The following is a 27,460-nucleotide window of genomic DNA, read 5'->3' on the forward strand; positions in this document are numbered from 1 at the left end:
TTATATTAGTTCTAAAGTAACACTAAAGACTTCTCAGCCTCAGCTAGAGAACACTAGCAAAACAATCTGTTTCAGCTTCTATAGATCTGCTTCACAGAGAAGCGCTTAAAACAAAACACCTACTTATATCTGTGTGTACACACACAGGAAGGAGAGAGCATGAGAAGACGACTAATACACTTGGGTATACACAATCTTTTCCCCAGCTAAGGTTTTGCAACACTTGATTGTATGGGAGGACAGTTAGTTTTGAGAATGGAAATGAATCATTTTTGTTGTTCTAGCTAATTTCCCAAGGCAACCATTTACCTTGTTGTCCAAATGCAGTAGCAGACAGTTTTCTTGCTTATCGAAATTTATCTTCTTTGGGGGAAGATCAGAATTTTCAACTCTAACAAGCAGTTTGTTGGCATCATTTTCAGGCCAAAAGGGAATGCACTAGAAAAAAAAAAAATAAAAAAAATCAGGCATTTTAAAGTAAGTGAGAAACCAAACTAGATGTTAAATGGCATTCACTTTAGCCCAAAGTGAAATTTCTACTAAAATTCTCCCCAAAAGTGGATCAGAAACTCCAATAAAAAGCCTAAAAGTAATTACTTACCTGAACACAGTAAACTGAAAGGAAGTTAGAAATAATTCAGACTATAGCGAAGAAACTGAGGAGCAGCTAAAAGCAAAAAGAGTATGCCTCCATATTCACATGAAGACTTAAAATGGATAGTGTATATGAAATCCAGAGTATAAAGCTGAGCATGGCTACAACACCTAAATGGCCAAGCTTGTTACACAAAAAAAAAAAAAAACCAAAAAAACACCCAAACAAAAAAAACACACTGAAAAACATTAACAGACCTCTTGCCAAATAATCAATGACAACAAGGAGTGTTAGCATAAATACACCCCATAATAACTTCAGGACACAGGACACCAGCATACTAGCTGTTCTTTTGAACTACTTTATACATAGATATAGAAATACATATTCACATACATATACACACACACAGAGGTATGAAACATAAATAAATAAAATACGAAGCATTAGGCAGCTGTATCAGAGCCCATGTTCCGCTATTCACATCCACAACTGAAATCACAGCCACTGTGGGTTTAAAAATTCCACAGACAATTTCTATTCAATAGTTTACATAGCAAGCGGACAAGATGGGGAGGTAGTGAAGACAAAAGTTTTAATTGTAACAAATGAAAAGTTTCCAACTAATTGGAGGAGTCCTGCCATGGGAACAAGCTATGATTAACAATAACTCTGAACCAGCAAGAGCCAAAGTCTGTCTAGATAGACAAGTTTTCCTGTATTTCAAACTGTTCACCTGCAACATCCAAAACTTCAGAAGCATCCTTCTCCAACATAGGTTGATACATGAGATGTTTATGTTTAATTGCATCTGAATCCTAGAATTAAATCTTCAATGGTGAAAGACTAGTTCACCAACTTACCATGCCACTAAGTTCCCTTTCCCATTGTTTCTCACACCACAGGAAGCAGGAAGACAAAGGAAAAAAATATAGTTAAACAGCAAGACTGAAGGTGTTATCTACATCAACATGTATCCTACAAAGGAAATTTAAATTGTGTTGTACACTAGCATAAAATACAGCAAGTAAGTCTCAACACAGAAATTCAGAGAGCTCAAAGGAAATTCAAGAAGAATCAATCAACAGTAAATGAAAGTTTAAAATCAAAACCAAAATAAGTAAGAAGTATTGGCTAAATAAGAAGTTACAGAATCAACCACAGAGAAGTGGAAAATTGATTTTTGCAACAGTCTTTAGCCACAGAACGTGTCACAAAATGACGCTGTTTCCAAATGTTTTGCCACACACTTGCTAAGTGTTCACTAGATATATTTACACAACAATCTCCATTTCATAATAGCATCTTTAATTTATATTTAGCAGTAGTCTCATGTGCGGTCTTCAGCAATGTTTTCTTTCTTTCCTGCCCTAAGGATGTATGTTGGTCAATTGCCTTTCGCTACACCTAATTCGAAGGACCGTCCTTGGCAAGCAATTTCATACTAATCACTGTCCAACAACTTCTATTACCACCTTTGAAGAACAATGGATTTTTCTAAAAACAGTTTCTGATAGATCAACTGCTTTCCAGACAGGGAACATGTCCAAGTGGAGACAGGTTCTATACAAGGATTGCTTTCGTCCCTGAGAACACAGGCTATCTGTCACTGAGAAAGATGAGTGGATAAAAAAGAAAAGCAGAAAGAAGGACTCTGCTTAACTCAAAGTGACAAAAATAGAATGGGGGGAGAGAGGAACAAACTGAGATATTGAATTAACATTTCATCAAGCTTGTTTTTTTGCAGATCATCCCAATGTAAAAGAGTAAAGTGAGAAGTACTCAAAAAAGTCACAGGCATTAATAAAAAAACCAAAAAATCTAGGCTAGCTAGATAGCAGAGTTCCATATTTCAAGAAGAGCAAAAACTTGGTCCTGGAAATCTGACCTGGATGCCCAAAGACAGATCAGTAATGACTGGACTCTTCCTAGATTTAGGGGAGACAAGAAACATACTGCATTGAGCAACTGTGTTACAAATTAACAACCTTGGCAGACTTAACAGTCACAACACAGATTTTTAAAGACTGCCTATCAAAAGAGAAAATATCGACACAATGTGGATAGGCAAGCAATTTTGGGGGTGAAGTTTGGAATAATTTAGGAGGTGATACAGACTACTCTGTTGACCTCTACTACTCCATTTGACAAACTGCCAAATCTAATCGTTCAAAAGATATTAGGAGTGATCCTAAAATCTGTAATTCCTCCTTTGATACCTGATAACTGAAAGGAGACTAGGATCAATTAATATAGTTATGAAACACCTGAGAAACAATGACGCTTGTGGGACACGCTAGAAAATTCTGTAAGTATACCAATAAAACAGCCAACAAAGGAAAACCACAGATTATATACGTAGCGACGTATCTGAACTTTCAAAACTATTACCTTTGAACAGTTTTTTGCAGAACAGTTCCTATAAAATAATTCAATTTATTTTAATAACAACTCTATATCAAATATAAACCACAAAACATCAAGACGTAATAAAATGTATTTTCCCAGAGTAAGAAATTAAATGTGAAGTGGCCCATTCCACTACACATGAACCTTTGTCATTTCAGAACTTTATCAATGAACTAGATGAGGAATTACACATGTAAAGAACCCAAAACTACGAAGATTCAAACAAAAGTTTGGTTCAGAGGAATGTACGAATATTAGGAAATAAAACAAATGTACACACTTATTACAAACAGGCTATTCTTGAGTAAAAGCAAAGAAACTTTTTTGAAAATAACAATAAACATTATGGGAAGCTGCACCAACTTAAATATCTAAACATCATCATGTACACTTAAAAATCACAATGGAGCAATGACAATAAAAAGCAAGCAAAGCAGTATCAATTTCATAAATTGAAATAATGATATTTAAGTAGCATTTCTCTTCCATAATCATTAAAGAGAAAATGCACATTTAAAGAGAATGTGTTTAAGGCACCAAAAATGCAACAAAAAGATCTGGTTATGAATCCGATTTAAAACATTCTTTTAACTTTAGTATTTTAGTTTGTAAGCATTTTTGGTAACCGTTTGGAGTATCTACAGTGCTACAGAAAAGGAAGAGGGCCTCCAACCACACTATTTGTTAGGCTAAACTCTGTCTGCGTTTTGGATACACTCTCTTCAACTCATTGAAAGGGAAGGAGGGAGATTTCACTCTTCCCAGAAGGCAGTATGGATCACTTTCAGCTTTCATAGACTTCCAAGACTACCGGAAGGCATGATGGCCTCAAAACTCAAAGCACATACAAGACATACGTGTGGGATACTGCAGTGCCAACAGCCAAGCTGCACACCCCGCCTGCAACAGTCAAGACCTCTGCAGCATAGACAAAAAGCCCAAAAGCCATTTCAACACCACTTGGCCTAGGGGCCAGTGATCCCTCTCTAGAAACGATGCATTAAGCACTAAAAACCAGCAGTGAGACTAGTCCCAGAAGAAGAGTTTGGAGCTATCTGAACTGATCAACATGAAGGATTTTCTTCGTATATGAAAGTGGCATGACAGATACCAGGTCAGCCAAACCACTATCAAATACCACTGCAAAAACAGAACAGAAGTTTCACTGCCACTGCACAGAGAGGTAATATATTAACAGTACAGTTCTTTTGCTCATACTATCTATGATACAGGTAACAGAGAAAACATACCAATTACAATGTAAACCAGCTTTACAACACGTCCTAAAGCAACACTGAGAAAAGGTAGAAGGACACATATAATTTATGGAAAAAACACGATATATTCAGACACTGCCCTTGCACACTATGCCTGGCTCACATTTTCCATCAGTGAGTGTTCAAAATAATATTTTTTTTTTTTTTTTCCTTAGAGGAACAACTTGGAATAGCTTCCTTTATAAGCTCACCTGTTGCAAAACAATAGGAATCCACTTTTCCTTGCCTTCTTCAGCTACTTCCAAAGTGTATTTGCTTCTATTTGAGATCATAAAAAATGGAGTGAAAGTTACAATTCTAGTAATATTAAAACTGCTGTTGTTTATGGTGACACCAACCTGTGAACAGAAAGACATTGATAGATATATGCTGTTCTTTTCTTACCACATTTATATTTCCTGAAAGTAATGAATTTCAAAGATAAATTTAACTCACTTGATACTCCTTTTTATGACTCTTGCACTTCACAGAACCATGACTTCCAACAGTGTCCAGTGAAAACTGATCAGACAGTTCACTGTCAGTTACCATAAGTTGCACCTATAAAGAAGCACCCTGAATTAATTTTCAATGTACAGGCACCGACAACATTTAAAATCATATATAATGTAAACATATAATGTTAAACATAAATATGAGTGCATACTGGAAATACTGGTGTTTCTATTAAAAAAGTCAACAAATAATTTCCAGTATTTCCTACCAACTCAGATCCAATCTACCAACCACCACTGCAAGCATCCATTTTTCAAGTAGTATTCATTTTTAAAGTACCATAGCTTTACCTTTCTTACACAACTTCTATGTCTCATGTAGAATAAAGACCTTTATTGATGCACTTTGAATGGAATAAAGGAAATTCTTTTATTCAGGGAACACCTCTCTCTGAACTTTATTCCTCTCAAAGATAAGAATCTCTTTCTTAACAATACCTTTGATAATGCAGATTTCCCACCTCAAGCATATCTGACACCACACGTATTTAAAATATTCTGTCTTTAGACAGAGATATCATAGGTGTCATGCCCTTTAAAGAGCATAGCACAGTGTAAATAACTTTCAAAGTGTAAAAATGCTCTCATACAACAACATAAGGGAGTACAGAGCTGTCAGGTTTTACAAAATATAATACCTTATTATTCTGGAGGAAGTTTTTGGGCTGGAAAGAAAAAAGGAGTGGCTTTTTGTAATCCGGAGGATGCTTGCGGTGAATACCATCAGCTTTGTATTGCAGCATTCGACCAGTTTTATTTACCATCCAGTACGGACTGTGAATTGCTATAACCATCTGCCCAGTTGTGTAGGTCACGTGGACAGCAATATCCAGTTCAGTCTTATCCAACTCCGTGATGCAGTAAAACGTTGTAAAGCTGATATCCGGTAGAGTGCTTTTTATATGGTATTCGCTTTTCCAATTTTGCTCAAGATAGTTAAGCAACTGTAAATCTAGTTTTGTTTGATCCAAGACTGCATTATGAATCTGGGCTGAACATCCTTCTTGTAGAGTGTCACATTTGTTCCCATTTCCCTTTAAAAAAAAAAACCCAAACAGCGTGCATTCACATGAGTCACATACAAAATTCATAACAACTTGTATTTTCTACCTAGCTTTGAAAAATCAAGATGCAAGTTATTCAGGCCAAATTTTAAAATGCTTATTATGCTATTTAACTATGTTACATTCTTAAATGTCTACCTTAATACAACATTTTACATAAAAAAACCTATGCAAAGTCATCAATATTTAACACCCCCAAAAAAATCTGTCACCAAATTCAAATACATAAACCTGCTTAAATAACAGATTTCCTCAACTCAGTATTTTTTTCACTAAATTTAAATTTGTAAGAGAGACATGCAGAAAAGAGCCTGTTACTCCACCACATATTTGGTGGAGGCCGCAGTCTCTAGCTCTAGTAATTGAGCATTTGTGACAAAATTTTATGATTAATTTCTACTATTTTAGTCCAAATAATAAACATAAAGACCATCTGGAAAAGAAATATTTCAGTATCTCCCATCTATATTTCTATTATCCTAAGTCTACATTAGTAAGCAGCGGGACAAAACCATAGCACATTCACAGAATGAAACATTACCGGTGAGGAACCAATGTCCACACTACACACATTTTAGGTTTTTCACTTGAGACTGGCTCTCATCTGGCCCTGGAATGAATGCCTGTTAACAGTCAAAGTGCACCCAATTATATTCTTTTTAGATGAAATTAAACAAAGTCTGGCACTAGGCTGCAATTCAAGCCAAAACTTGGCAAAAAGGCAGGTCTGTGAGAATTCATTAAAAGCATGCTACTGCCAGAAGTCAGTGACAGAACATAAAATGCTACTGTAGGCTGACCCACTTATGTCGCTTGAGGCATTCATAATTGACAGGCACAACCACACTGTTTAATTATGCTCAAGCTGCACTTGAGCAACAGAAAGTGACTCTCTCACAGGGCTAAAGATGTACAGTTTAAGTTTTACTTTGCATATGTATCCTAAGTATGACTTACTACTAATGATTAATACCACCACTTCTCACATTCTTGTACTGTTTCATTTCTGCACATACAGGCTTGCCCTTACAAGATCGATAAACTTGCTTCACAAACACTCTAACAGAAGCCCTTTCTTTTAATATCCATTTATAAACATATTTCAACCAGTTGGTAAGCTTTCATACCACAGGTGGGAAACATCACAAAAATTTTAAACATTAAAGAATTACCTGTACAGAATACGTTATTTGATAAGGAAGAAGATTGCGGAGAAGAACAGAAGGCCATAAATGAACAACGTATGGAAAATCCCATTGATCTTCTGCACATAATGAAGATGTCACTATGTCTTTTACAGGAACAATATTGATGATGAGTGAGTGGTTAGTTGACCTCACAGACTGGCACTTCCTTTGTAATAAACTGTCAACATTTTTCATAATTTCATCAAATGTAATTCCTTCGCACATATCATATTCTCCATCCACTCCATTTTCATTGCCTAATGGCTGAAAACTCAGTATGGATCTGTAAATGAAAATGTTTTTTAAACAGTCAGTATGAGATTGAATTTTTCAACTACGGAAGAGTACTACGCAACACTAACATTCCAGTTTTATTTGGATTTTGGAAGATTTCTGACAGTAATTAATTGTCTGCCTTTATCTTGTGTAAAGGAGGAAGTGAAAGGTGGTCAGGAGCCCAAAAGTTCCTGGAATTGTACCAGTTGGGGGTTTTTGTTCCATACCTCCACGTACTTCCCTTGCAAAGAAGGGGCTGTTGGAGAATCTTATGAAGAGGTGACTAAATTCCTTTACAAGTGCTGCTATACTCCTGTTCTAAGCAAAAGGTCTGGATAAACAATTCACTCCCATGACAGATCTACAGAAAGCGCCCTTATATCCAGTGACATAGACCATTAAGTTTATGAATTATTTGCACACAGGCTTTTCTAAGGCAACTGCTTTAATCCAATCAGCTGGTCCTTGACTGAAAATTTTTATTAGTAAACACTTCCTGACTGCCTAGTGGAACTCCCCCATATATTTGTGCAACGAATCAGAATGTCATTAAACCTTATTTAATAAAATAAATACAGATAGAAATAGTAATGAATTTACATTATCTACAGTAAAGAGTAACTCATGTCATGAAAAAAACACCCTGGTGTCATGTTTAAAAAAAAATGGGGAGAGTGTTTGGGGGAAAACAGAAGGGAAAAAGTCTCTGTAATCATAAAAAACAAAGCAAACTTATCTACCTAAAAGTTGGTGACAGTTCAGCTGAATTGTACATGCAAACTCATTGCAGTTTTAAATGGGTATTTCCTTGAAGGCGCTAATTGCACAGCTACACTGGAAGCCCAGTCTTTCTAAGGCTGACAAGTCTTTTTCTACATCTGTGACGGAGTTTAAGTGTATTTGCTTCAAGTTTTTACTTCAGAACCACAAAAATCAAAAGAAGCCTTTTTAAAAAAAAGAAAAAAAAAAAAGCTGTAATACATCACTAGACATCACTCCACCAAGAAAAATGTCTGTGTGGATAACAATCATTGTGTTCCAGAAGCACCTGGGCTCGGATTCTTAATGTAACTTAGCTAATTTAAGTTGTTTGGTAAAATTGATTTCAAAAGACTTCAAATTCAAGAATTAAATAGTATTCTGTTTAACTCAGACTAGATGCTCTGAGAAGATTCCACTCAACAATGATAGTACAGTATTGATTACAGTATTAGGTAGCAAAGCAAAAAAAAATTTTTTTAAGCATAATTGTATGATACAATAATCAACAATATATCAACATAATCCATCATAAAAGAACAATGCAACAAAGTACCTGTAAGATGACAATGGTATGTTGAACTCATTTTCTGGTGAAGCAGCCCCTAAACATCTTCCTTCCTCAAAAATATTTAGCGGGATTGAAAAATGATTCCTTATCTATGTGAAATAAAAATCCAGCAATGTGCATTAGATAAAACTGGACAGAAAGTGTTTTAAGCCTAAGAGAGCAAAGAATGAGAACTGTCATTGTTCATCTTAACTGTTTAACACTCAAGTTAAGGTATTTCAAATTATCTGTCTCTATTACCAGTGAATCTCCTTAAATGATGTGGTTGTGCTGCTTAATGCTATATTTTAATTATGTAATTGATACATTAGTTGTAAAATTCTTTTCTAGAAGAAACATAAAACCCTGTAAAACCAAAGACGAGTAAACCTGAACTATGCCCATTATAAGCTGCGGGGTATATACTTCTCATTCTCTGAAAACATTTTTTTTATTTCAGGGTTAACTTCATGGCATTATTAGCCTGGAAAAAAATTGAAAATTTAATTTAGGGAAGAATAAAACAGTAAATCTGGTCATTAACCAAGTCATAAAACACTCTGGGCAAAAGCAACAAGTGAAATGTAACAGGGACACTATCACTACAGAACACTAATATCTGGACTATCCCTGTACTTGTAAACTATATAATGTCTACCGAAAACACTATTCAATGAAAAAAGATATACACTTAAAGGGCTCACTCTTCAGCTGACTTGGTCCTAAATTTGAAATTCATGTGTCAATGGTACAGGAAGAGAAAAACGGACATAATCTGATAGAAGGAAACCTTACAGAACCAAGGTAAAGTTAAGAGAGGTTTTATCGCTTCACACAAAGCAAATAGTTCAACAAAACTGAAATTAGAGCTAGTATTAGAAAATATTACTGATGAATTATCCTGATCTAAAATCTGGTCGATTTCCACCCCTATCGCCATCTTTGCCACTTTGAAAATGCTTTTTGTTCTTGAAAATATCTTCTAAATGACCTTATAATAAACAGCAAAGTTATATGTTGAAGTTTTTAACAGTTTTTTTTTTTTTAATGTTCATTTAAAGACTACAGGATCGTTTTTGTTCATTAAAAAATTAAAATAATAATGAAATCATAGTGTATAGAAATATAATAACCTGAATAGGTGAACGTATAGTTATCATCTTGCTTCCTTCAACAGTATCAATCTGGCAGACAATGGACCTTTCAACACCTGATTCCTCATGTCTCAGTCTGTAAATAAATCGACCCACTTTTGTCAATGGAATCTTTTCCACAGTGGAATGATTATGCGGACCTAGAATTTACAAGATGAGAAATGAAAGGCTCAAAGGGACCATAAAGATACATTTGAAAGACAGAAACATGCATTCAATAGAATTTTCTGTATCCCTCAATCTATTAAAAAAAAAAAAAAAGGAGATGAAAAAGTACAATCACTGCTTTTAATATGCCAATCTTGCAATGTTACTATAGAAACAGCAAAGATTCTTTTTTAACCACAGGAAAAAGAGTAAATGAGTCCATCACTCAAATATTTAAGTGGGTTTTGTCACTGTAAATAAAGTTAGTGCCCAAAGAGAGATGTTTATAAGATGTAACGGCCTATTAACAAGGTACAGCTCATATATATTGAAAAAACAATTCAACTAATAAATCATATCATCAAGACCAGTTTGAAAAATAGTTTTCAAATGCTGTCAATTTTTACAATAAATCAACTTAAATTGTTAACACATACACTATTAAAAATAGCTAAATTTTACTTTCAGCTTTAACTGTGTTTTACTTTAAATTATTTAAAACAATCTTTTCTTATGAACACACATACGTACAGGCTTTTTAAAAAAAAAAAAAAACACAAAACATTTTGGGCCGTTTAATTAACATGTGAATATAAACAAAAATATCTGATTGCAGCAAAATTGAGAAATAAAGACTAGTTACCTAAATAATTTGTTATAGTAGATAATTTATGCATCTAGAATCCAAAGAAACACTCCTTTCATGTTATATAGTCACCCAATACTTCCTGAGCTGTACAAGATGCAGGATTATGCACCATGAAATATTTACAAAAAACAGAAGATATACAAACTTTGGAACTTACAGATCTGAATGTAAAACCTCTTGCTACTCAGAGTTGTCATTGCTGTGAACTGGTCACTCTCATTTTTAGTTCTGACAAATTCCATATTTAAATTCTCTCCATCTCTTAAATGAAATATTTTTGCTCCAAATTCAACATTAAGGACACTAAAGGAATCACTAGGCGAGACAGTGATTGGAAGTCCTAAAGAATTTATTATCACAAATGGTGCTCGGTCTTTTTTGAAGATGTCTGAAGTTTGACTAGCTGCTTCAGCAAATGCCTAGAAAGCAAAGTATAGATACAAAACGCAAATATACTGAATAAGACTTCATCAAGACAATCTGTGCAAGCATTCATTTAAGAATTCTAACACTGTATAGTTAAGTGATCTTCCTTACCGTGCCCAAGTTACTCAACATTTGTAGCCCACATTTGGATAGTGTAATGTTCAGCTGGTCTTTTGAGGAAACATTTATTACTGTTTTATATTCTGGAACTTTGTAGTTTTCTTCTTCTGCATCTGATTCAACCAATGCTTTTTTAGCCTTCTTCTTCATCTGAAAGGAGATTTTTAAAGAATTCTCATCTGAACACTCCTGTAGAATTTTCACCTTAAGACTCTTTTTCTTTCCCTTTCCCAATTCTATGTCCTGCCATGGTTTTCCTTTTTTTGTTCATACTTTTGTTCTCAAATAAAAACAAAAGAGGAAGAGAATAAAGAGGGCAAGAGGCAAAAGATACATTTCAGAAGTCAATAAAATTCCTGTAACAGTAGCTAAATTTATGATCATTCAAAAATCATAATTTCAATTTCAAATCAAAAATCATATGATTATTCAAAGAACAAAAACGTATATACTAACTACTAACATATCCAGCAAATGCTGGATAAAACACTGTAAAAACTATTATACATAATTGAATTCCTGTTCTTAAAACAGTAACCCCAAATTCAGTCCTTATGTTTCCAAACCAATGTATGTTTCCATTTGCTTGAACTGGGGGGGGGGATCACATGGAATACATTTCCTGGCCTTCAATATTCCTTGAAATTATGTATTTCCAAATGCTGTATTTCAAATCCGGGCAAGAAGATTTGAAGTTGACTCACTATCTTCTACCCTTCTCCTGCATTAGGTCACATATCTTAAACACCACAATAGAAGTTAAGAGAAAAGGAGAAAGGGGGGGGAAATGCTTATGTACTTTGAGACAAGAATCTGGACTATTTCCTTATGACAGACAGAACTGAATTGGTAAGAGTACTATTCCAACAGTGCACTTTGGGCTAGTCAATACCAGATATCAGTTTTTCCAATGCGTTTCTGTTACAGATATCACTGTGGAATGAGATGAGTGGTCTTCAATCTTTCCACAGTTACTGAATGTATCATTAGCATATGACCTAACTTTAGAAAAATTGATATAAAGCCCTTATGATTATCTAGTACAACTGGAATAAAATCTTCCCGCCACCTGAAAGACAATATTATTTAAAAGATCTGTGAGTCTGGATCTTCACTTGTGCAAGAGCTTGTTTCCTTCACTAATTGGGAAAAAAAGTCTCAGTAACCAACAAGAAGGAACAAAATTGTTAGATTTGTCTCAGCAATGAAAGGTGCAGACCATTTGTTTTTTCTAAGGTATTGAAATGGAAGATTTGAGTTCAGCTTTGGAAAACAAACCTTGATTTCCAGAATCCATGGTTTGAATAAATCAGTCTTCTCAACTTCTAGTGGTTCAAGCAAAGGTTCCCACACCCCAAACATCTCATTAAAATAGTGTACCTATCAAAATGCAGAAGTCAATTAGGAAATTACATGCAACAATCAATGAAAGCCCTACAGATTTGTAAAAACTTAAAATCCTATATTAATTAGCAATTAGTAATTACTATAAAATATTAATTACTTTGGTAATATAAAAGATTTGTAATTAGATTGCACTTTCAGCTCTCCCCATAAGATGAAGCAAATGTATTAGAGAAATAAACGAGGCAGCTAAGCCTCCACTGCGAAGACCCACTTCCAAATAAGTGGTGTAATGTGTGCCACTTAAAATATAATTTTGGTTTAAACTGTAGGCACCGGAAGTATGAAGGACTATAATAAGAAAAAATCTACCTACAACAACCACTGAATTTTATGTCACTGATTTCCAAATATGAGCCGGTCTGAACCTTTAATGTACAATACTGGTACCATATTGTATTTTACGGAAATGACATATGAATATATTCTACTGTAATATTAAATTCAGATTGTCAAAGAGCTTTAGCCAGTTGCTACTCCAAAACTGAATGCAACAGGCCTTTAGCAACTTCTGTAGAGTGTAAACATGCACTGGTATATCACCAGTTACTGCCATTAACATGTTACATCTAACGCAATAGATCTGAATTTTAACTGCCTTAACACCTCATTCCTATCCTGCTCCCACAACATTTATCTGCAGGAGTTTAGTAATCAAATATATGGACTGTTTTTCTTTAATTGTCTAAATAACATAACAGGTTTAATATCTCAACAAAACTTTTCTTTCTTATGTAGGAGTCCTCACCTCTAGCTCGAGATGAGAACGTAAATTGATTAGAGTACTCCAGTTTTTGACTTCTCCAAGAAACGAGGACTTGGCTAAAAGCATTGGTACAGTTCGGTGCCCAACCCCAGCTTCAAGCGTTAGAAAAACAGATTCTACATTCATTTTCAATGACTCTCCTGTGGGAACCAGTTCAGCAGTTGGATTTGTATCTTCATTTTCATTTGATTCTTCAAGAAACCACATTTTTAGATTTTTTATATCTTTCTTATTCCACAAGTCTGGAGGAATTTGACTGATCTCTTCTTCTGTTGTTTCTGCAGTTTGATACAGGGCTGATGTAATAGTAATTACTGTGTTTATGATTATTGGTGAAACCTAGAAATAAGAATTTGGAATAGTTGCAAATGAGAAGCTAGTACAGGAAATAGCTACTTTCAGACACAAAATTCTGAATACGTTACACTAATAAAGCACTTCTGTTCTCCACAAGATTCTAACATTTGAAAAATCATTCCCTTCTACAAGATACAGTTCAACCTATTCAGATTTTCAACCTCTGCCTTTTTTCCAGATAGGAGCTTTCTAAATCATCCAACACTCCATTCTGAACACTTCAAAACTTATGTCTGCACATCATGCCATTTTATAAAACACAAATTCCAAAACAAAGCACTGTGACACAATTGTGAATTTTCAATTTTGTTTGTTTTCACATGCTGAACAGGTAGGCAACCTGATGAAGAACAGAAACAATTCCCCACTTCAGTCATTCCTGATTTTTTTTTTTTTTTTTTTTTTTTTTTTTAAGAAACACATCCCACAAGCAACTTCAAACCCTTCTGAGCAGGAAGTAGTAGAGAACTAAAAACACCATAAAAGTCTACTTACTTTTACTGTGAGAGATTTAATTGTTAGATCAGCTGTCTGTGGATTAGTACCTGACTGTTTCATTTCAAAGAAGAAGTCACAAGGCTGTAATACCTATACAAAAGAGCAAAAACACATGTTAATAGAGGAAAAAAAAATATTTTAAAAATCATATACTTTTTCGTACTTTTGATGTGTAGTACTTAGAGGAAAAATTACCATTATTTGATTCTTCAAAATTACAAGTAATCTGAACACAAATAACATGTTCAAATGTAAACAAAAAAGCATCAGAACCATCACCTCAGCTATTCTTAATCATTAAAGATTCAAATGTCAGCTACAGTAAAATGCATTACACCTCAGTAACTCCATTCTTTAGGCAAAGTCTGCAGATGTCTTCAAACACACGCATCGTCATGCCTGTGACTTTTGAGGAGAACCAGACTTTTCAATTAAGGGCACCACAGCAACAACAGTTACAGTTTTCCTGAGTAAAAATATCACTGTTTGAATCACAATGACACAGTTCCAGCTTTATTTTACAAACGGTCCATGCATACTCCCATTTGCCAAGGTTTACCAAAACCGAATCTAAGGTACACTATAAACAAAATCAGAGTGTTATGGGATTAATAAAGCACTCAGATGTAGTTAGACTCTACTGATACTGTACTGACAGGAAAATTTGCTCTCCAGTCCCTACCTGAGAAGGTAAGTCTTTCAAAAATAGTAATTTCAAACCATATTGATTTTGCAATCTTTCTTGACATCTCTGTCCATATCTGAACCAGATGCTGGGGGCATAGAAACACCCTGAATCAGTTTTACCACAGTTTTCCCAAGGGAGTTTGATCTAACAGAACTTTTTGTCCATATTATTATTTTATCCTCTGCTGCTCAAATTATTTTTTTCCCTGTTACAGCCAGGAATGAAAAATAACATCTTCTTTAGACCAAGGTACATGTGAGAAATGTGCAGAAAGAACCTCTTCACTTGTGCTACTCTAAACCCAGAGGCTAGTTTCCTGGGTATATGGGGAAACCTAACCACCAGGAGGACGAATCTATCCATCACTAGTGTCCCCAAAGGTTAGGCAATATAAAATCTTAACAGCAATATCAGCCTTCAGAAATCTTGTAATCTTCATATTACCTCGTATGATACATCTTTCTTGAATAAAGACTGCCATGGAATATCATCTGAATCTCTATTTCTTTTATTATTTTCCCAGACTGAAACTGTATTGTTTACAAAAAAAAAACTGGCTTTGGAGATTTCCTTACATACATGTTTTCAAAAAGGGCAGTTATGCTGCTACCTGCAGAGAACATCTTTTTTGACCTCTCTTACTTTCTTGGGAGCTTTCTGAGTCTGTCAAAGAAAGCACTGTTTTAAGCATCAAAACTCACGTCCTCTGAAGTTTTTTCCCCTCTTTATAGCACAAGCAACCTGTCAGATACAGGTCGTCTTCTTTGTTTCTACAGTCTGAGATAAAAGATTGTGGCAGAAGATATTCCTGTAAGAGGGAAAGCTGGGTGTGAAGCCTTCTAATTGCTTTCCACAAAGCTAGCCACATTTATGCCACATTTGCCAGCTACAGAAATGGAAGTCAAGCAACTTCGCACTGTGTTTTGGCTAACACTGCAAGTGCATCACTTTCTCAACGACTAGATTGTTAACAGATTGACACAATCAAAGACTGTGTCTACCCAAGGACTAAACTGAGCTGCTATGAAAGTATCTGGTAAGGAGATGAAGTGGAAGTCCCAGTCCTTTGGGCTTATAGCTTTGGTCTTTCTTACAGAGCTCCATAAAGTAAGCAGGCATTAATGCAGAGCTGAAAAGACGCATTCTTCAAATTTCACGTGTGGTCTGAGGACACGGATAACAGTTGGATATACTGTCAAATTGAATTTTTTCTCTGATACAACATCATCATTATAGAGTTAACTGAGGTATGAGGCAGAAAAGCTGTAAGAACCTCCAAGAGTCAATGCATTCCCACTGAGAAGTCAGATTCTGTTGTCAAAATAGAAACAGGCAGTTTTAATATAATAGATCTACGGCTCTTATCACAAAGGAATTTACGAACAGCACACCATTAAGTAATCTACTTCATAATACATACTTGCCATTCTGTTTGTAACCCTTTGTTATTCACTTATATAGGCATTTAATGCAAAGTTTCAGATTGAAAGTATTCCAAATTTACTACACTGCATTTGAAATAGTGTACACTCATAAAATTCTATTTATTTGCCTTCCATGGGATATAAGAGATTATTAACATTTTATTACTCTGGGCTCTTAACTTAGGTTGTCATACAAAGCAGATCTCAAAGCCACAGATCAAGATGATGCTTTTGGCATATCAGACAAAACAGAATAAAATAATGAAAATAGGTTAGCCAGAAAATTTTACTCATATGTCTGTAATATACCTTTGAATGCTGAAAGCTTCAGAAATAACTTGCATTCCAGTAACAGAAGTTACACAGCACCTTTTAAATACAGACTGGCTGTTTGCAAACTCACCGTAGTAATATTCCCTTTCCTTTTTTCTGGCAGAAATGGGCACGCTTTCATTTGTATCTCTTTAACAGCAGCTGTCATGCTGTATCTTTCAGGGCTATTTTTAATGAACACTTCACACTGTGTTGTAACCACCAGTGCAGGAGCATCACTTCTTGTTAAATCGGCCACAAACACAATCTCTGGATTTTTAACAATAATGTTCATTTCCATTGTAGATACAGGCTGCACAGGTGCTACAAAAATATAAATTAAATTAGATGAATTGTTCAGAGATTAAGTCATCATTATTGACATCTCTCTAAAAACTTATAGAGAAGTTCTAAAGATTTAGTAATACTATCTAGTATAATTGGTGTCAGAAAATCTGTAGATCCCTGCACCTGACTTATTCCTAGGCTCTTCACTGGACCATTAAACCATTGGACACAAAACCATTAAAGCTCTAAATACTTTCAGATACAACAAAAGATCCCACAAAGCTTCTTTGTCAAAATGAAAAGGATAACAATATCACCTCTGTTACTACCTCTGACACTAGCAAATATATCAGCTTCACTAAATATCTATATTAGCCAGCTCTGACAGGGTCTTACAAAAATGATGGACACATTTTTTTGCTGTCTGGAGCAGCAACACACACATTTTTCCATAGGACAATAATGCAGCATTTAGTAATGCTTGAAGTAACCATTTGCAATACCAATATACCTTCATGGAAGACTTCCTAATATGTTTAGATTTTGATCAGCTACTAAATAATCACAGCAACCCGGCTGAGGTGGACACAACTAGGATATTTAGGGTACAGGAAAACAAAAACAAAACAAAAAACCCAGGATCTCCTCTGCCATCCTGATGTGATCTACCTGAGGCCTGGAAGCATAATTAGACCATTTCCTGCTCTGATGACCTAACGGATTAATTTTTGGTGTCAAGTATAGGGTCCTGCACTAGGAAGAACAAATTGGGCACTCAACTTTTCTAGAAATCAATATCTGGCACATTATTTAAGTGTAATATAATACATCATTCCCAGGAAGAATGAAAATGACAATGGTGGTAATAGTAACTTCAAACTTTTTTGAGACTGCAAAGATAGTCAAACAAACCTAGAGAGTGCCAGCTGTAACTGCCCTTTCCCATTTTATTTTATTTTGGACATATATTTTTAGGTATTTCTTTTGTCTGGTAAGACAAAGCTTCATTTGGAAATAAAGACCTAGGAACATGAATCTATTTCCATGATGCAAAGAAAGAAACATCAATGGTTCAAAGAAGTTGTTCTATACACACACAAACACAGGAAATAGAGTAAAAGGAATATTATATTTTTTTAAATAGCATTTTAATACCAAACTTAAAACAGATCTTTAAATACAACTTTTAAAATATTTCCAGTATATACCTTGCTCCTTTAAAGGTAATGACTGCTTGAGACTTCTCTGTGCAGCAGCACTTTCTGCATTAGCCTTAAGGAATATATCTGCAACAGTAAGTAGAAACTCCATGCTTGCACAAAGGTAGATCTCTTGAACAATCACATCAAGAACAGTGCCATCTCTTCCCTGCTTATAGCTTATATCCACCATAACTTTCTTTTCAAATCCATGTTTCATTTCCACCATCCTGAAAGACCATTAAGGCGGCATTTAATGAGACAATAAAAAAAAGCATCCAAGTGCTGAAAAACACTCAACATTCTCACTCCAGCTGCAATACATTAACAACAGCGAATATAAAAGCAACATCAAAAATTTTTAAAAAGAGCAATAAATACATTAATATAAATTCTATAAAACTTCAAAACTAACAGGACTCCCATATATTGGTGAAGGTGTTCATAATTTTAACAAGTCAAACCATCACAATTCGTTCTCTACATATCAAAAGTGTTATACTTTATTGAAGTTTGTTACTCTGCATGAAAAAAAAAATCATGTCTTACTCAGCCAGAGGCTTATTAAAGCTGAAAGTGAAATTTGCTTCTACATGCATTTATTAATTTCATATTTAAATTTTGTTTTATTTCATATTTAAAGTTTCTGTCTAGCATTTATACTGGTTTCTCAAACATGTGGAACAGAATGCAAGTAAGACACAAGTCTACTGTAACATGCACTTTAAGAACCGCCTACACAACTGCAGTTATAACAGAATACTAAAACTGAAACATTTGGAATTCTTTGTCAAACTACAGTAAACAGTAATTTATGTCAAAATACAGACCTTGGTGTAGCCTTCTGGATTGACTGTCTTTTATCATCTAATGTACAGTTTGCCAGCTTGACTGAAGCATTCATTGAACCATCTGATAACATTTTGACAGCAGCTGACATCAAAACTAACTTAAACTCTGCAAGCTTCAAAAGGTCATCTCTCTGATCCAAATTTGTAACCTGTTTAAATCAAATGAAAATATGTTTGGAGATTTGCTTCAAAGTAATGGAAATAATACATAGGTGTGATATACAAGCTTTATTCTAACTGTTAAGATTTCTAATAATGATATATGAAATAAACCCACTAGTGATTCAAAAGACAAATGTCCTGCTTTGAGGTAAAAAAACAATTTTTGGTTTAGTATTTTTACCCTGCAGCTAAGCCTCCTCTAACTAACTGAACTCTCTGAAATTAACAGCATATTGCTCAGACACTGTTCGCTCTCAGCGTGGTATGACCTACGTTTATAGTTGATGCCAAGGAATAGTATGGAGAGAGGCTCTCGCTTATACTTATTGCTATAACACCCAAGGGCAGACAACTTAGTTATTTGCCCCGTTGGAGGGTCAGAAGCAGAAAAGCATAGAGGGATCCCACCTGCGAGGAGGAGCGGACAGGACAGGTGACCCAAAACTGACCAACGAGGGTATTCCATCCCATCTGCCTCATGCTCAGTACAAAAGCTGAGGATCCCTCAACAACAACAACAAAAATCAATAACATACAGAGAAAACTTAAAAAAAGAAAGCTGTATCCTTCTACCAGCTTGCTAAAGCAAGCTTACAATAGTAAGACGGATACAATGTTTAAAAAAAAAAGTAGAATTGTCATATGCAATTTCAGTTTGTTTGCTGTTTAAAAATACATAGTATATGCAAAGACACCAAATAAGACATTAAGTTTTGTCTCTTATGACTATGTAGTGTTCAGCCACATACTGGAAAATTGTTCAAAATGTAGAATAACAGACTAGAAGCTTACCACAAAATATTACCAAACTTTCAATCAGAAATTTCCTGACGAGTTTTGTAAATTTAAACCAAGAAGAATAAAAAGGCATTCATACTGTAATACAAATTTAAAAATCTCTCTCCACAATTTAATTTATATATGTCTTTGTGCCCACAAGTGTGTGTAACTAAAGAATAGGTTGCATTCCTCTGCATTTTTTCCCCCCAACTATATTTTAAACTAAGATAAGTTTTCATCACATTTTTAGTCAGATCACAGAAGATTCCAAGTATTATGTGCTACCACTGGTTATTCTCTTTCCTGTAATATCTGCCTTGTGATTTAGCTAAAATAGCTGTTTAGCATTTCCACCATGTTTGTTACTATTGCTAGAAATCACTTTCTCTGTTTATAAATTAAATCATTCCTGTTCAGAATTTCTAGGACTCTAGGCAACCTTATAGCTGCTTCTTTCTCTTTGTAACCAAAATTATATTTACCTGTTTTGAATTTGGACTATATAATACTAAAGTCAGTGAGTCGAATCTGAAGTCCAGTTTAAGTGTTGTTTTTATTTTCATAGGTGAATGCAATTCCACCACAGCTGATGTCACAACAGTTACACCTTTCAGAAATTAGAAAAACATTTGATATTAAAGACTGCACATAAGAAAAACAAAAAAAAAAAAAAAACAAACCACACCACGCCCAAAACCAACATCTTCACTAATGACTATAAAGACAACTTTTCCTCCACATGTAAATCCATTCACACTTTAGACGTGTTTATCATGCTCTGTAATTACTTTTGGCAAAATCACATGATGTTTGAGAAAATAAAATACTCAGTTTATATCATACATGCAATTTTTACCATCTTTAAGACACAAATGTACAACTTCCCTTAATGTTAGATGGTACTGTATGCAAGAATGTTACAAAGAATACAAGTTTACTTTCATCCTCATTTGTTCATCTTGCCATGCTTTTGCCATTTCTCACATGTAATAGATTATTTTCTTAACCTTACTTGCTTTTTTTTTTTTTTAGTGTGTGCTGAACAGTTTATGAGCAATGATGTCTACTGAATAGGAACAAATTTTAGGCATGCCATCATTATAATAAGGCAAACTGATGTAAAACTGAACACCAACAGAATCAACATACACAGAAAAAAGAATGACATAGCAACTCAAAGTTGGGATATTACCAAAACCAGCTGACAGACTTTTAGGTGCTCACTGCATTATTGCCAGTAGAACAAGACAGTCCTTACATTACAACACATCACACTACAAAAATCATCACAGTGGCCCTGTTGCTCCTATTCATTACCATTACTGTTAGGTATACCTCAAACCGCAGTGTCAAGATAACAGAGCCATACTGTTAAAAACAACTGAATCTGGCATCCTATCATAAAGTTAATTCCAACAGAAATACTAAATTGACAGTAAAACCTAATAACACTATATCACATGTAATTTTAGGAAATGTTACCTGCAGAGTGCTGTGATGTACTATGCATATCACTACAATGGCTAGTCGTATCTTTTGGTTCTGGTAAGGAGGTTGACGCACCAGAGCTTCCACCTATATTTTCATTTAGCGTCCTCAGTATTGTGGTAATATCTTCCTGACTGAGAATTAGCTTAAAAAAGGATTGTTGTTAAACTCAGAACAACTCAGTTCATGAAACTTTTGGTAACTAAGTTTGCAAATAAACAGATAAACCAAATTAATCTCATCTGAGTCTCTGTTTAGGAGACTAAAGAACCAAATAAAATGTTTTACTCAAATCCACACAACACCTTACAGTAACATCTAGAAATAAGAAGTTGTTCACATATTGTTTTTTTGTCCACAAACTTTCTTTACAAAGCTACTATTTAGAAACTGAATGTTAAAAGTCGTATACATATGATTTGATTTATAGTCGCCCAAAATAGCTATCCACATTCAGTCACAAGGTACTTTACAGTAATGTTTACTAGTTCTCTTCCAAAATTTGCAAATTGGTTTTCCTCATAGAACTGACAAGCTTTCTATATATATTTTGCTGTTAAATTTAAATGAGCACATGCACTAACTCATACTCAGTCTTGTCATGGATATGAATACAGCAGGTGATTGTGCTACTAATGAACAGACCAATAAACCCCAACTTTTTCCATTCCTTCTTTGAAAGATAGTGACAGGTAAAAGAAGGCTGTAACAGCATTCCCACTTTTAATTAGCAACAGTAATATAGAGTAAAAAGTCTGCCTGTAGTTTCACAGATGAAATACAAAGCTTAGAATAGAACAGAAAGCCATTCGCTTCCTTTTTCCCTATGAAATCAAACAATACCCTAGGAAACCTGGGCTTTTTGGACAGCAAAAAATGAATCCATTTTCCACAGATATTTTAACAGCTGCTTTTAGAAATGAGTGCTTACATTCATAGGCTTGAGTCGGCCAGATATTTCAATGTCAGGAACTTCGTTATACCATGCAGCAGCCAAATTTCGTTCAACAGCTACTTCCAGATTGAGTGGTTGCAGCAACTGTACTTCAGTTTGCAATGAACCCTGTTCATAGCATGATCTGCGAACAGAAACAAAATACTCCCAGCTTGACATACTTCACTTACACGTTGTAACAAAGACACACAAACACATTTCTGTCTTTTCCTCATCTTTTTGAATAATACCGTAAAACAGTCTTCATACTACTCCCAGGAGCAGTATGCAGGAGGCACATAACAGGCACACAACATACGAACTTCTTGCAAGTCAGAGCCTCCCACCTGCTCTCTACTGGAGAGCAATTCCTTCTTTCTTCAGTACTCTTCAACTGTGTTTGAAAATCCTCTTCCCTTTCCTCTCCCCCTCGCAAACCCCTGAACCAAGGTCCATTTTCAAACACTTCTTTACAGCTGTCTCACTTGATATCTTTCCTGCTATGTATAGTTGAAAACTCCAACATAGCCATTTACAAATGGGTGTTAACCTGTCCCAAAGTAGTGAATGATGCATAAGTCTATTATTCTACACAGTGTCCCCTGAACAAACATTTGCTTCTCTTAAAAGATGTGTAGATTCCTACTTCTCCCACACCATACATTTTAATTGCTCTAACAAAATCGTTATTAATTTGCTGTTCTATTTCAAGATAATAGTGCTTCTATCAACCACCAACCATTAACTAATTATTTTCAAAACAATTTCTCAAAGCTCTCCAACTGAAGTATCCCAAAAGGATTACGTGAACTTAAAAAAAAAAATTTCTTCTACATTACCTGTATAACTTTAGTTCACTCAATTTCACCGTCATAGAGTCAACAACAGGTGGGAGATTATACCGTGTTTTTGTTTTAGCTATAAAGAATTGGTTCTTCACCGTGATCAGACCAAGATCAGCCACCAGGACATTTGCAGACATTGCTGACTGTGGAACTATCACAACAGGTGCTTTAATATTGATATCTAGTGCCAAACGGGAACTTCGCTCTGCTAGCTCTTTTACACCTGTAGCTGCTTTCTCTGCTGCTTGAACAGTTGCCTCAGTAAGAGCTTCCTTGGCGGCTTGAAAGTTATTTATAAAAGCCTAAGAAAAGAATACAGAACTTGGGAATTTCATTAAGAATTACACTACTTCAAAAACACTAAGAATCGCAGCTTTTTAAATAGCAAACCATCTTAGGATACTACTTTTGCTACACAATTTTTCTGAGTTCTTTAATAGGATAATCTCCCCCCAAAATATGATAAAGTGTATATATATATTAAAAAAAACTTCCATACTAAATGTTTGGCAAATCGGATGGCAACAGCAATGACCTTGTAACATGATTTGTATGACTTACATTTTATCTACTCATATGGAGAGTAAATGATAGATTTACTTAGAATATATGGAGAAGGCATTACATTTCATGGTTTATTACTTAAATTTCAGTGTTGTAAACAATGAACAGTCTGTATATCTAAAAGCTGCCACGAGTCATTTAAAATAAAAAAATTATTAACAATAATAGGACATATTGATGTGTAGCCACTGACTCCATTATAAAAAACATATGGAGAAGGAAAGTAAATAGCCTAACCACCAACCCCAGTAAAGTTTTTACAATAGTATATAACAGGCACCACCCAACATGGGATGCTTTATTCTTTTCTAGCTTGGACAATGTTATCTGAATGCTAAGGAACAGTACTGGGAAAATTTAACTTACCAAAATAGATGAAACAAACTTGTTGACAAAAACTACTTGAATACACCCAACAGTTAGGTAAATACGATTGTCAACAACATCCATATTCGTATACGCAATGCCATCTGTAGCATTCACATATGATAGCATTCTGAAGTTGAATACTTCTTTTCCTGTGATGTAGAGAGCCTTAGGAAGAAAAAAAGAGCATGTCTACTGTAAAAACTTTTGCTGGAGAAACTGAATTCCAAAATAAACTGTAGTACCTCACACTTCTAAGACATTTTTACGTCAAGTATCTCAACAATAAATGAAAAAAAAAACCCAATGAAAACCAAAAACCACCTTGAAATAGCTCAAAATACTCAGTTGGAATCTCAGCTTGAATAATTCTGTACATTAAAGTCAACAAAATAAGAAGCGTAATGAGCAGCTGAACATCACAGTTGCACAAAATCAATGTCGACCTAATAATCACCAGTTGTAGGGGTGAAATCAGTCTGCCTATAGAGATATAATTTGCTCTCAGCAAACACATAAAACATTATTTAAAAAAAAAAGATAGCTAAAGAGAAGAGTCCACAAAGTAATTTAGCATCTATATTCCATTCAGAAATCAATGACACGTGCAAATGCATACCTTTTTATACAACGCTGTCTCATCAGAATCCATAATGATAATGTTCTTTAATTTTGCAGTCACTTCTGTTGCTGTTTTCTTCATGATCACTTGGCTATCCAGACCTTAAAAAAAATAAGACAGGCAAAATCTAGAGACTATTCCGATTACAAAGTTTTGTGCTTTTGTGATTAAAGTTTTGTTCCTACCTTCAATGTGAATTTCAGCTATTCTATGTTTTTTCTCTCTAATAAAGATACGTAAACAGGATAAATCCGCGCAGATATTGAGGTCGATAACATCTTCATACTTTGATTTTTTTGATGCTGTGGGAAATACAAAACAATAAAAATTACAGTTATTCAAGGAGAAGGTGTAATGTTTTAGTATCCCTTCACCAAAGCCTAGTTTGTATCAAGCCTGCAGCACTGGCAAAGTGCACTGCACTCATACTAGCAAGTACAACACAAAGGAACTGTATATACAGGATTGTATATTTATTATCTGTAAGAAATACATTTAATACACATCTACACTACAATACAAGCACAATCCAAAATTAGAGATATATTACTAAGGACTAAGCAGTTTACCCCAAATAGTGGGAACATGATAGCTACATTAATGCACTACTCTACCTGGTCTGTTGATTAGTCATCTGCAATCAATGGTCTTGTTTACATACAGCAGGTGACTTTTTATTAAAGCCCCACAACCTATACTTTCTAAACTTAAGTTTTAAACATGAAAATACCATTAATAGAACTAGACACTGAAGAGAAGGGGTAGTGGGTGTCCTTCAAAATAAGTATGGGCAACCTTAAGACCTACAAAAGATAAAAGCACAAATATAGCGCCTGTCAAAACAGAGGTGTCCAAATATTTAGTCCATTTTTGGTTTTCTCAAAACTTAGTAAGAGCAAAAATATTCTATTTCACGTTAATAGAAATAATCTGTTCATTTTAAGTAAATGTGACTGATGCCACACAACATTATCTGCAGGTACAGTGCTAAATACAGAAGTCAACAGATAAGGGACTCAACCAATAACTTAGTCCATTTTTTCTTAAAGCCAAATCTGAAGTAATGTTACATACTACTTCAAATGGCAACGGGAAATATCATATCTTACATTCAGGGACTAAGTGGTAAATTCTTATATGTAATCTACATGCAAAGCTACAAGCAGCAAAATTAAAAGTAATAAACATTCAACCTGTTTTTCCACAGCCTAGCTTTTCAGATGAGAGACTACCCTTAAGTATTGTGTGTGAGTATGTTAAGGCTTTCTCAACCCTCACAATCAAACTACAGTTCCATAAATATGTTAGCTTCCATCACATGATTAAAAAAGGACAATTTATGGGAATTTTTTTGCATATACTTAGTGTCTTGAATACACAGCAAAGGTATGTTTGACCAATACATCAGAAAACAGCACATGGACAGAGATATTAACCTTATCAGAGCAGAATAATTCCTTCAGACTAATGTTGAATAACTGATTGGCCTGCACCCCAGCTACCTTTGATGAACATGAGGAGGCTCACTAGATTTCTCTCAAATTGCAAGAATTCATATTGTACTTACCTGTCCCTAAAACCAGATTAATTGATATTAATAGCTGCTATTACCAGCTTCCTGTAACAAAAGACTGAGAACACTCAAGCCATCTTCCACCATACAAGGACTTCCTATTTATTACACTTCAAGGTAAATCCAAATTCATGTTCCAGTTAAGAAACCCAAAGCAGCAGTTCCAACAAGTTATTCCTACAAAGTTGGTGCCAAACAGAATTTAGTCATTCAGCAAATTCATGGATCACTAGTAACCAAAACTCTCTTGGAGCTTGTGAAATGCAGTAGTGTATACAAAGTCATTGACAGGCTTACAAAAACAGAAAATATGTCTGTTCTTTCCCTTGAAGAGAGAGGAATGAAAAGAGAAAAAAAAAAAGGAATAAAGAAACTTACTTAATTTCTTAAGAACATCCTTCTTCTCCTCTATTTTTTCATGGACTGGTTCTTCTGCAACTTTAGTTTCTTGTTTGGGTAGAAGATTATTCAGATAGTTCATAGCATTCAGCAGAGCTTCGGTATGCAAATGAACATCTAGAGATGAAAAGTTCACCTAAAAGAACAAATTATGTTTATGCAACATGCCTCTCATCCCACAATGAGAAAACTATGTTAAAAAAAGACATTGTACCTTTATTTTCTGCAGGACATTCTGATAGGCAGTTTTCAGTTCTGGTCCATTAATATCAGCCTATTCCACCAAAAGTGCAAGTAAAACAAACAAACAAATCAGGAGAAGTTTGCAAATTTCACTAAAGAGAATTTATTTCAAAAACTGCTACAAATTAAGATGTACAAGTTAATCTGTTTAGGGAGCAGAAAGACTTTGCACATGACACTTAATATGTTAAAGGATGAACAAGTAAGGAAAAACCTTCAACAATTGCTCAATAATACTGTGCTGTTTATGACTGGCTTACAATTCAAAAGCAATCTCTGCTCTTTTCTCACCTTTATGTACTCCAGAGTGAGAAGATCATCTTCTACATTATCCAAAGTAGTAATTATGTAAACTGGCTTGTCATTATCATCTTAAAAAAACCCAAAATAATAAAAAAGATTACTTTTTTTTTTAATAAAAAAAGGTTGACAAGTTTTGTACAACTCTTTAATCACCTATAGACTACAAACTAGGCTACTAGCTGTCATTACTATTTAATCACAAAACCACTTCTGCAGACCCAAAACAGGTAGGTGTCTCTACTAAAATCATCAGCACTAGAATATATTTACCAAAGCATTACTAAGAG

The 27,460-nt window shown here is 34.7% G+C and overlaps 1 protein-coding gene across 1 annotated transcript in view; it reads right to left on the reverse strand.

Moving 5' to 3' along the window:
- VPS13A (vacuolar protein sorting 13 homolog A (S. cerevisiae)) overlaps window positions 1–27,460 on the reverse strand; it is a 147,888-nt gene that overhangs the window by 33,509 nt on the left and 86,919 nt on the right. Inside the window, 25 exon segments of the mRNA XM_009882747.1 lie at window positions 310–438; window positions 4,473–4,619; window positions 4,717–4,821; window positions 5,414–5,809; window positions 7,012–7,309; window positions 8,618–8,721; window positions 9,745–9,905; window positions 10,719–10,980; window positions 11,099–11,257; window positions 12,386–12,487; window positions 13,260–13,616; window positions 14,130–14,222; window positions 16,648–16,880; window positions 18,053–18,273; window positions 18,874–19,043; window positions 20,319–20,443; window positions 21,319–21,469; window positions 22,256–22,403; window positions 23,098–23,405; window positions 24,034–24,201; window positions 24,653–24,756; window positions 24,841–24,957; window positions 26,607–26,763; window positions 26,842–26,901; window positions 27,162–27,241. Of these exon segments, the coding sequence (XP_009881049.1) occupies window positions 310–438; window positions 4,473–4,619; window positions 4,717–4,821; window positions 5,414–5,809; window positions 7,012–7,309; window positions 8,618–8,721; window positions 9,745–9,905; window positions 10,719–10,980; window positions 11,099–11,257; window positions 12,386–12,487; window positions 13,260–13,616; window positions 14,130–14,222; window positions 16,648–16,880; window positions 18,053–18,273; window positions 18,874–19,043; window positions 20,319–20,443; window positions 21,319–21,469; window positions 22,256–22,403; window positions 23,098–23,405; window positions 24,034–24,201; window positions 24,653–24,756; window positions 24,841–24,957; window positions 26,607–26,763; window positions 26,842–26,901; window positions 27,162–27,241 (4,355 nt within the window).

The sequence above is a fragment of the Charadrius vociferus genome, unplaced genomic scaffold, assembly GCF_000708025.1.
Source record: "Charadrius vociferus isolate BGI_N301 unplaced genomic scaffold, ASM70802v2 scaffold560, whole genome shotgun sequence".
Classification (NCBI taxonomy): domain Eukaryota; kingdom Metazoa; phylum Chordata; class Aves; order Charadriiformes; family Charadriidae; genus Charadrius; species Charadrius vociferus.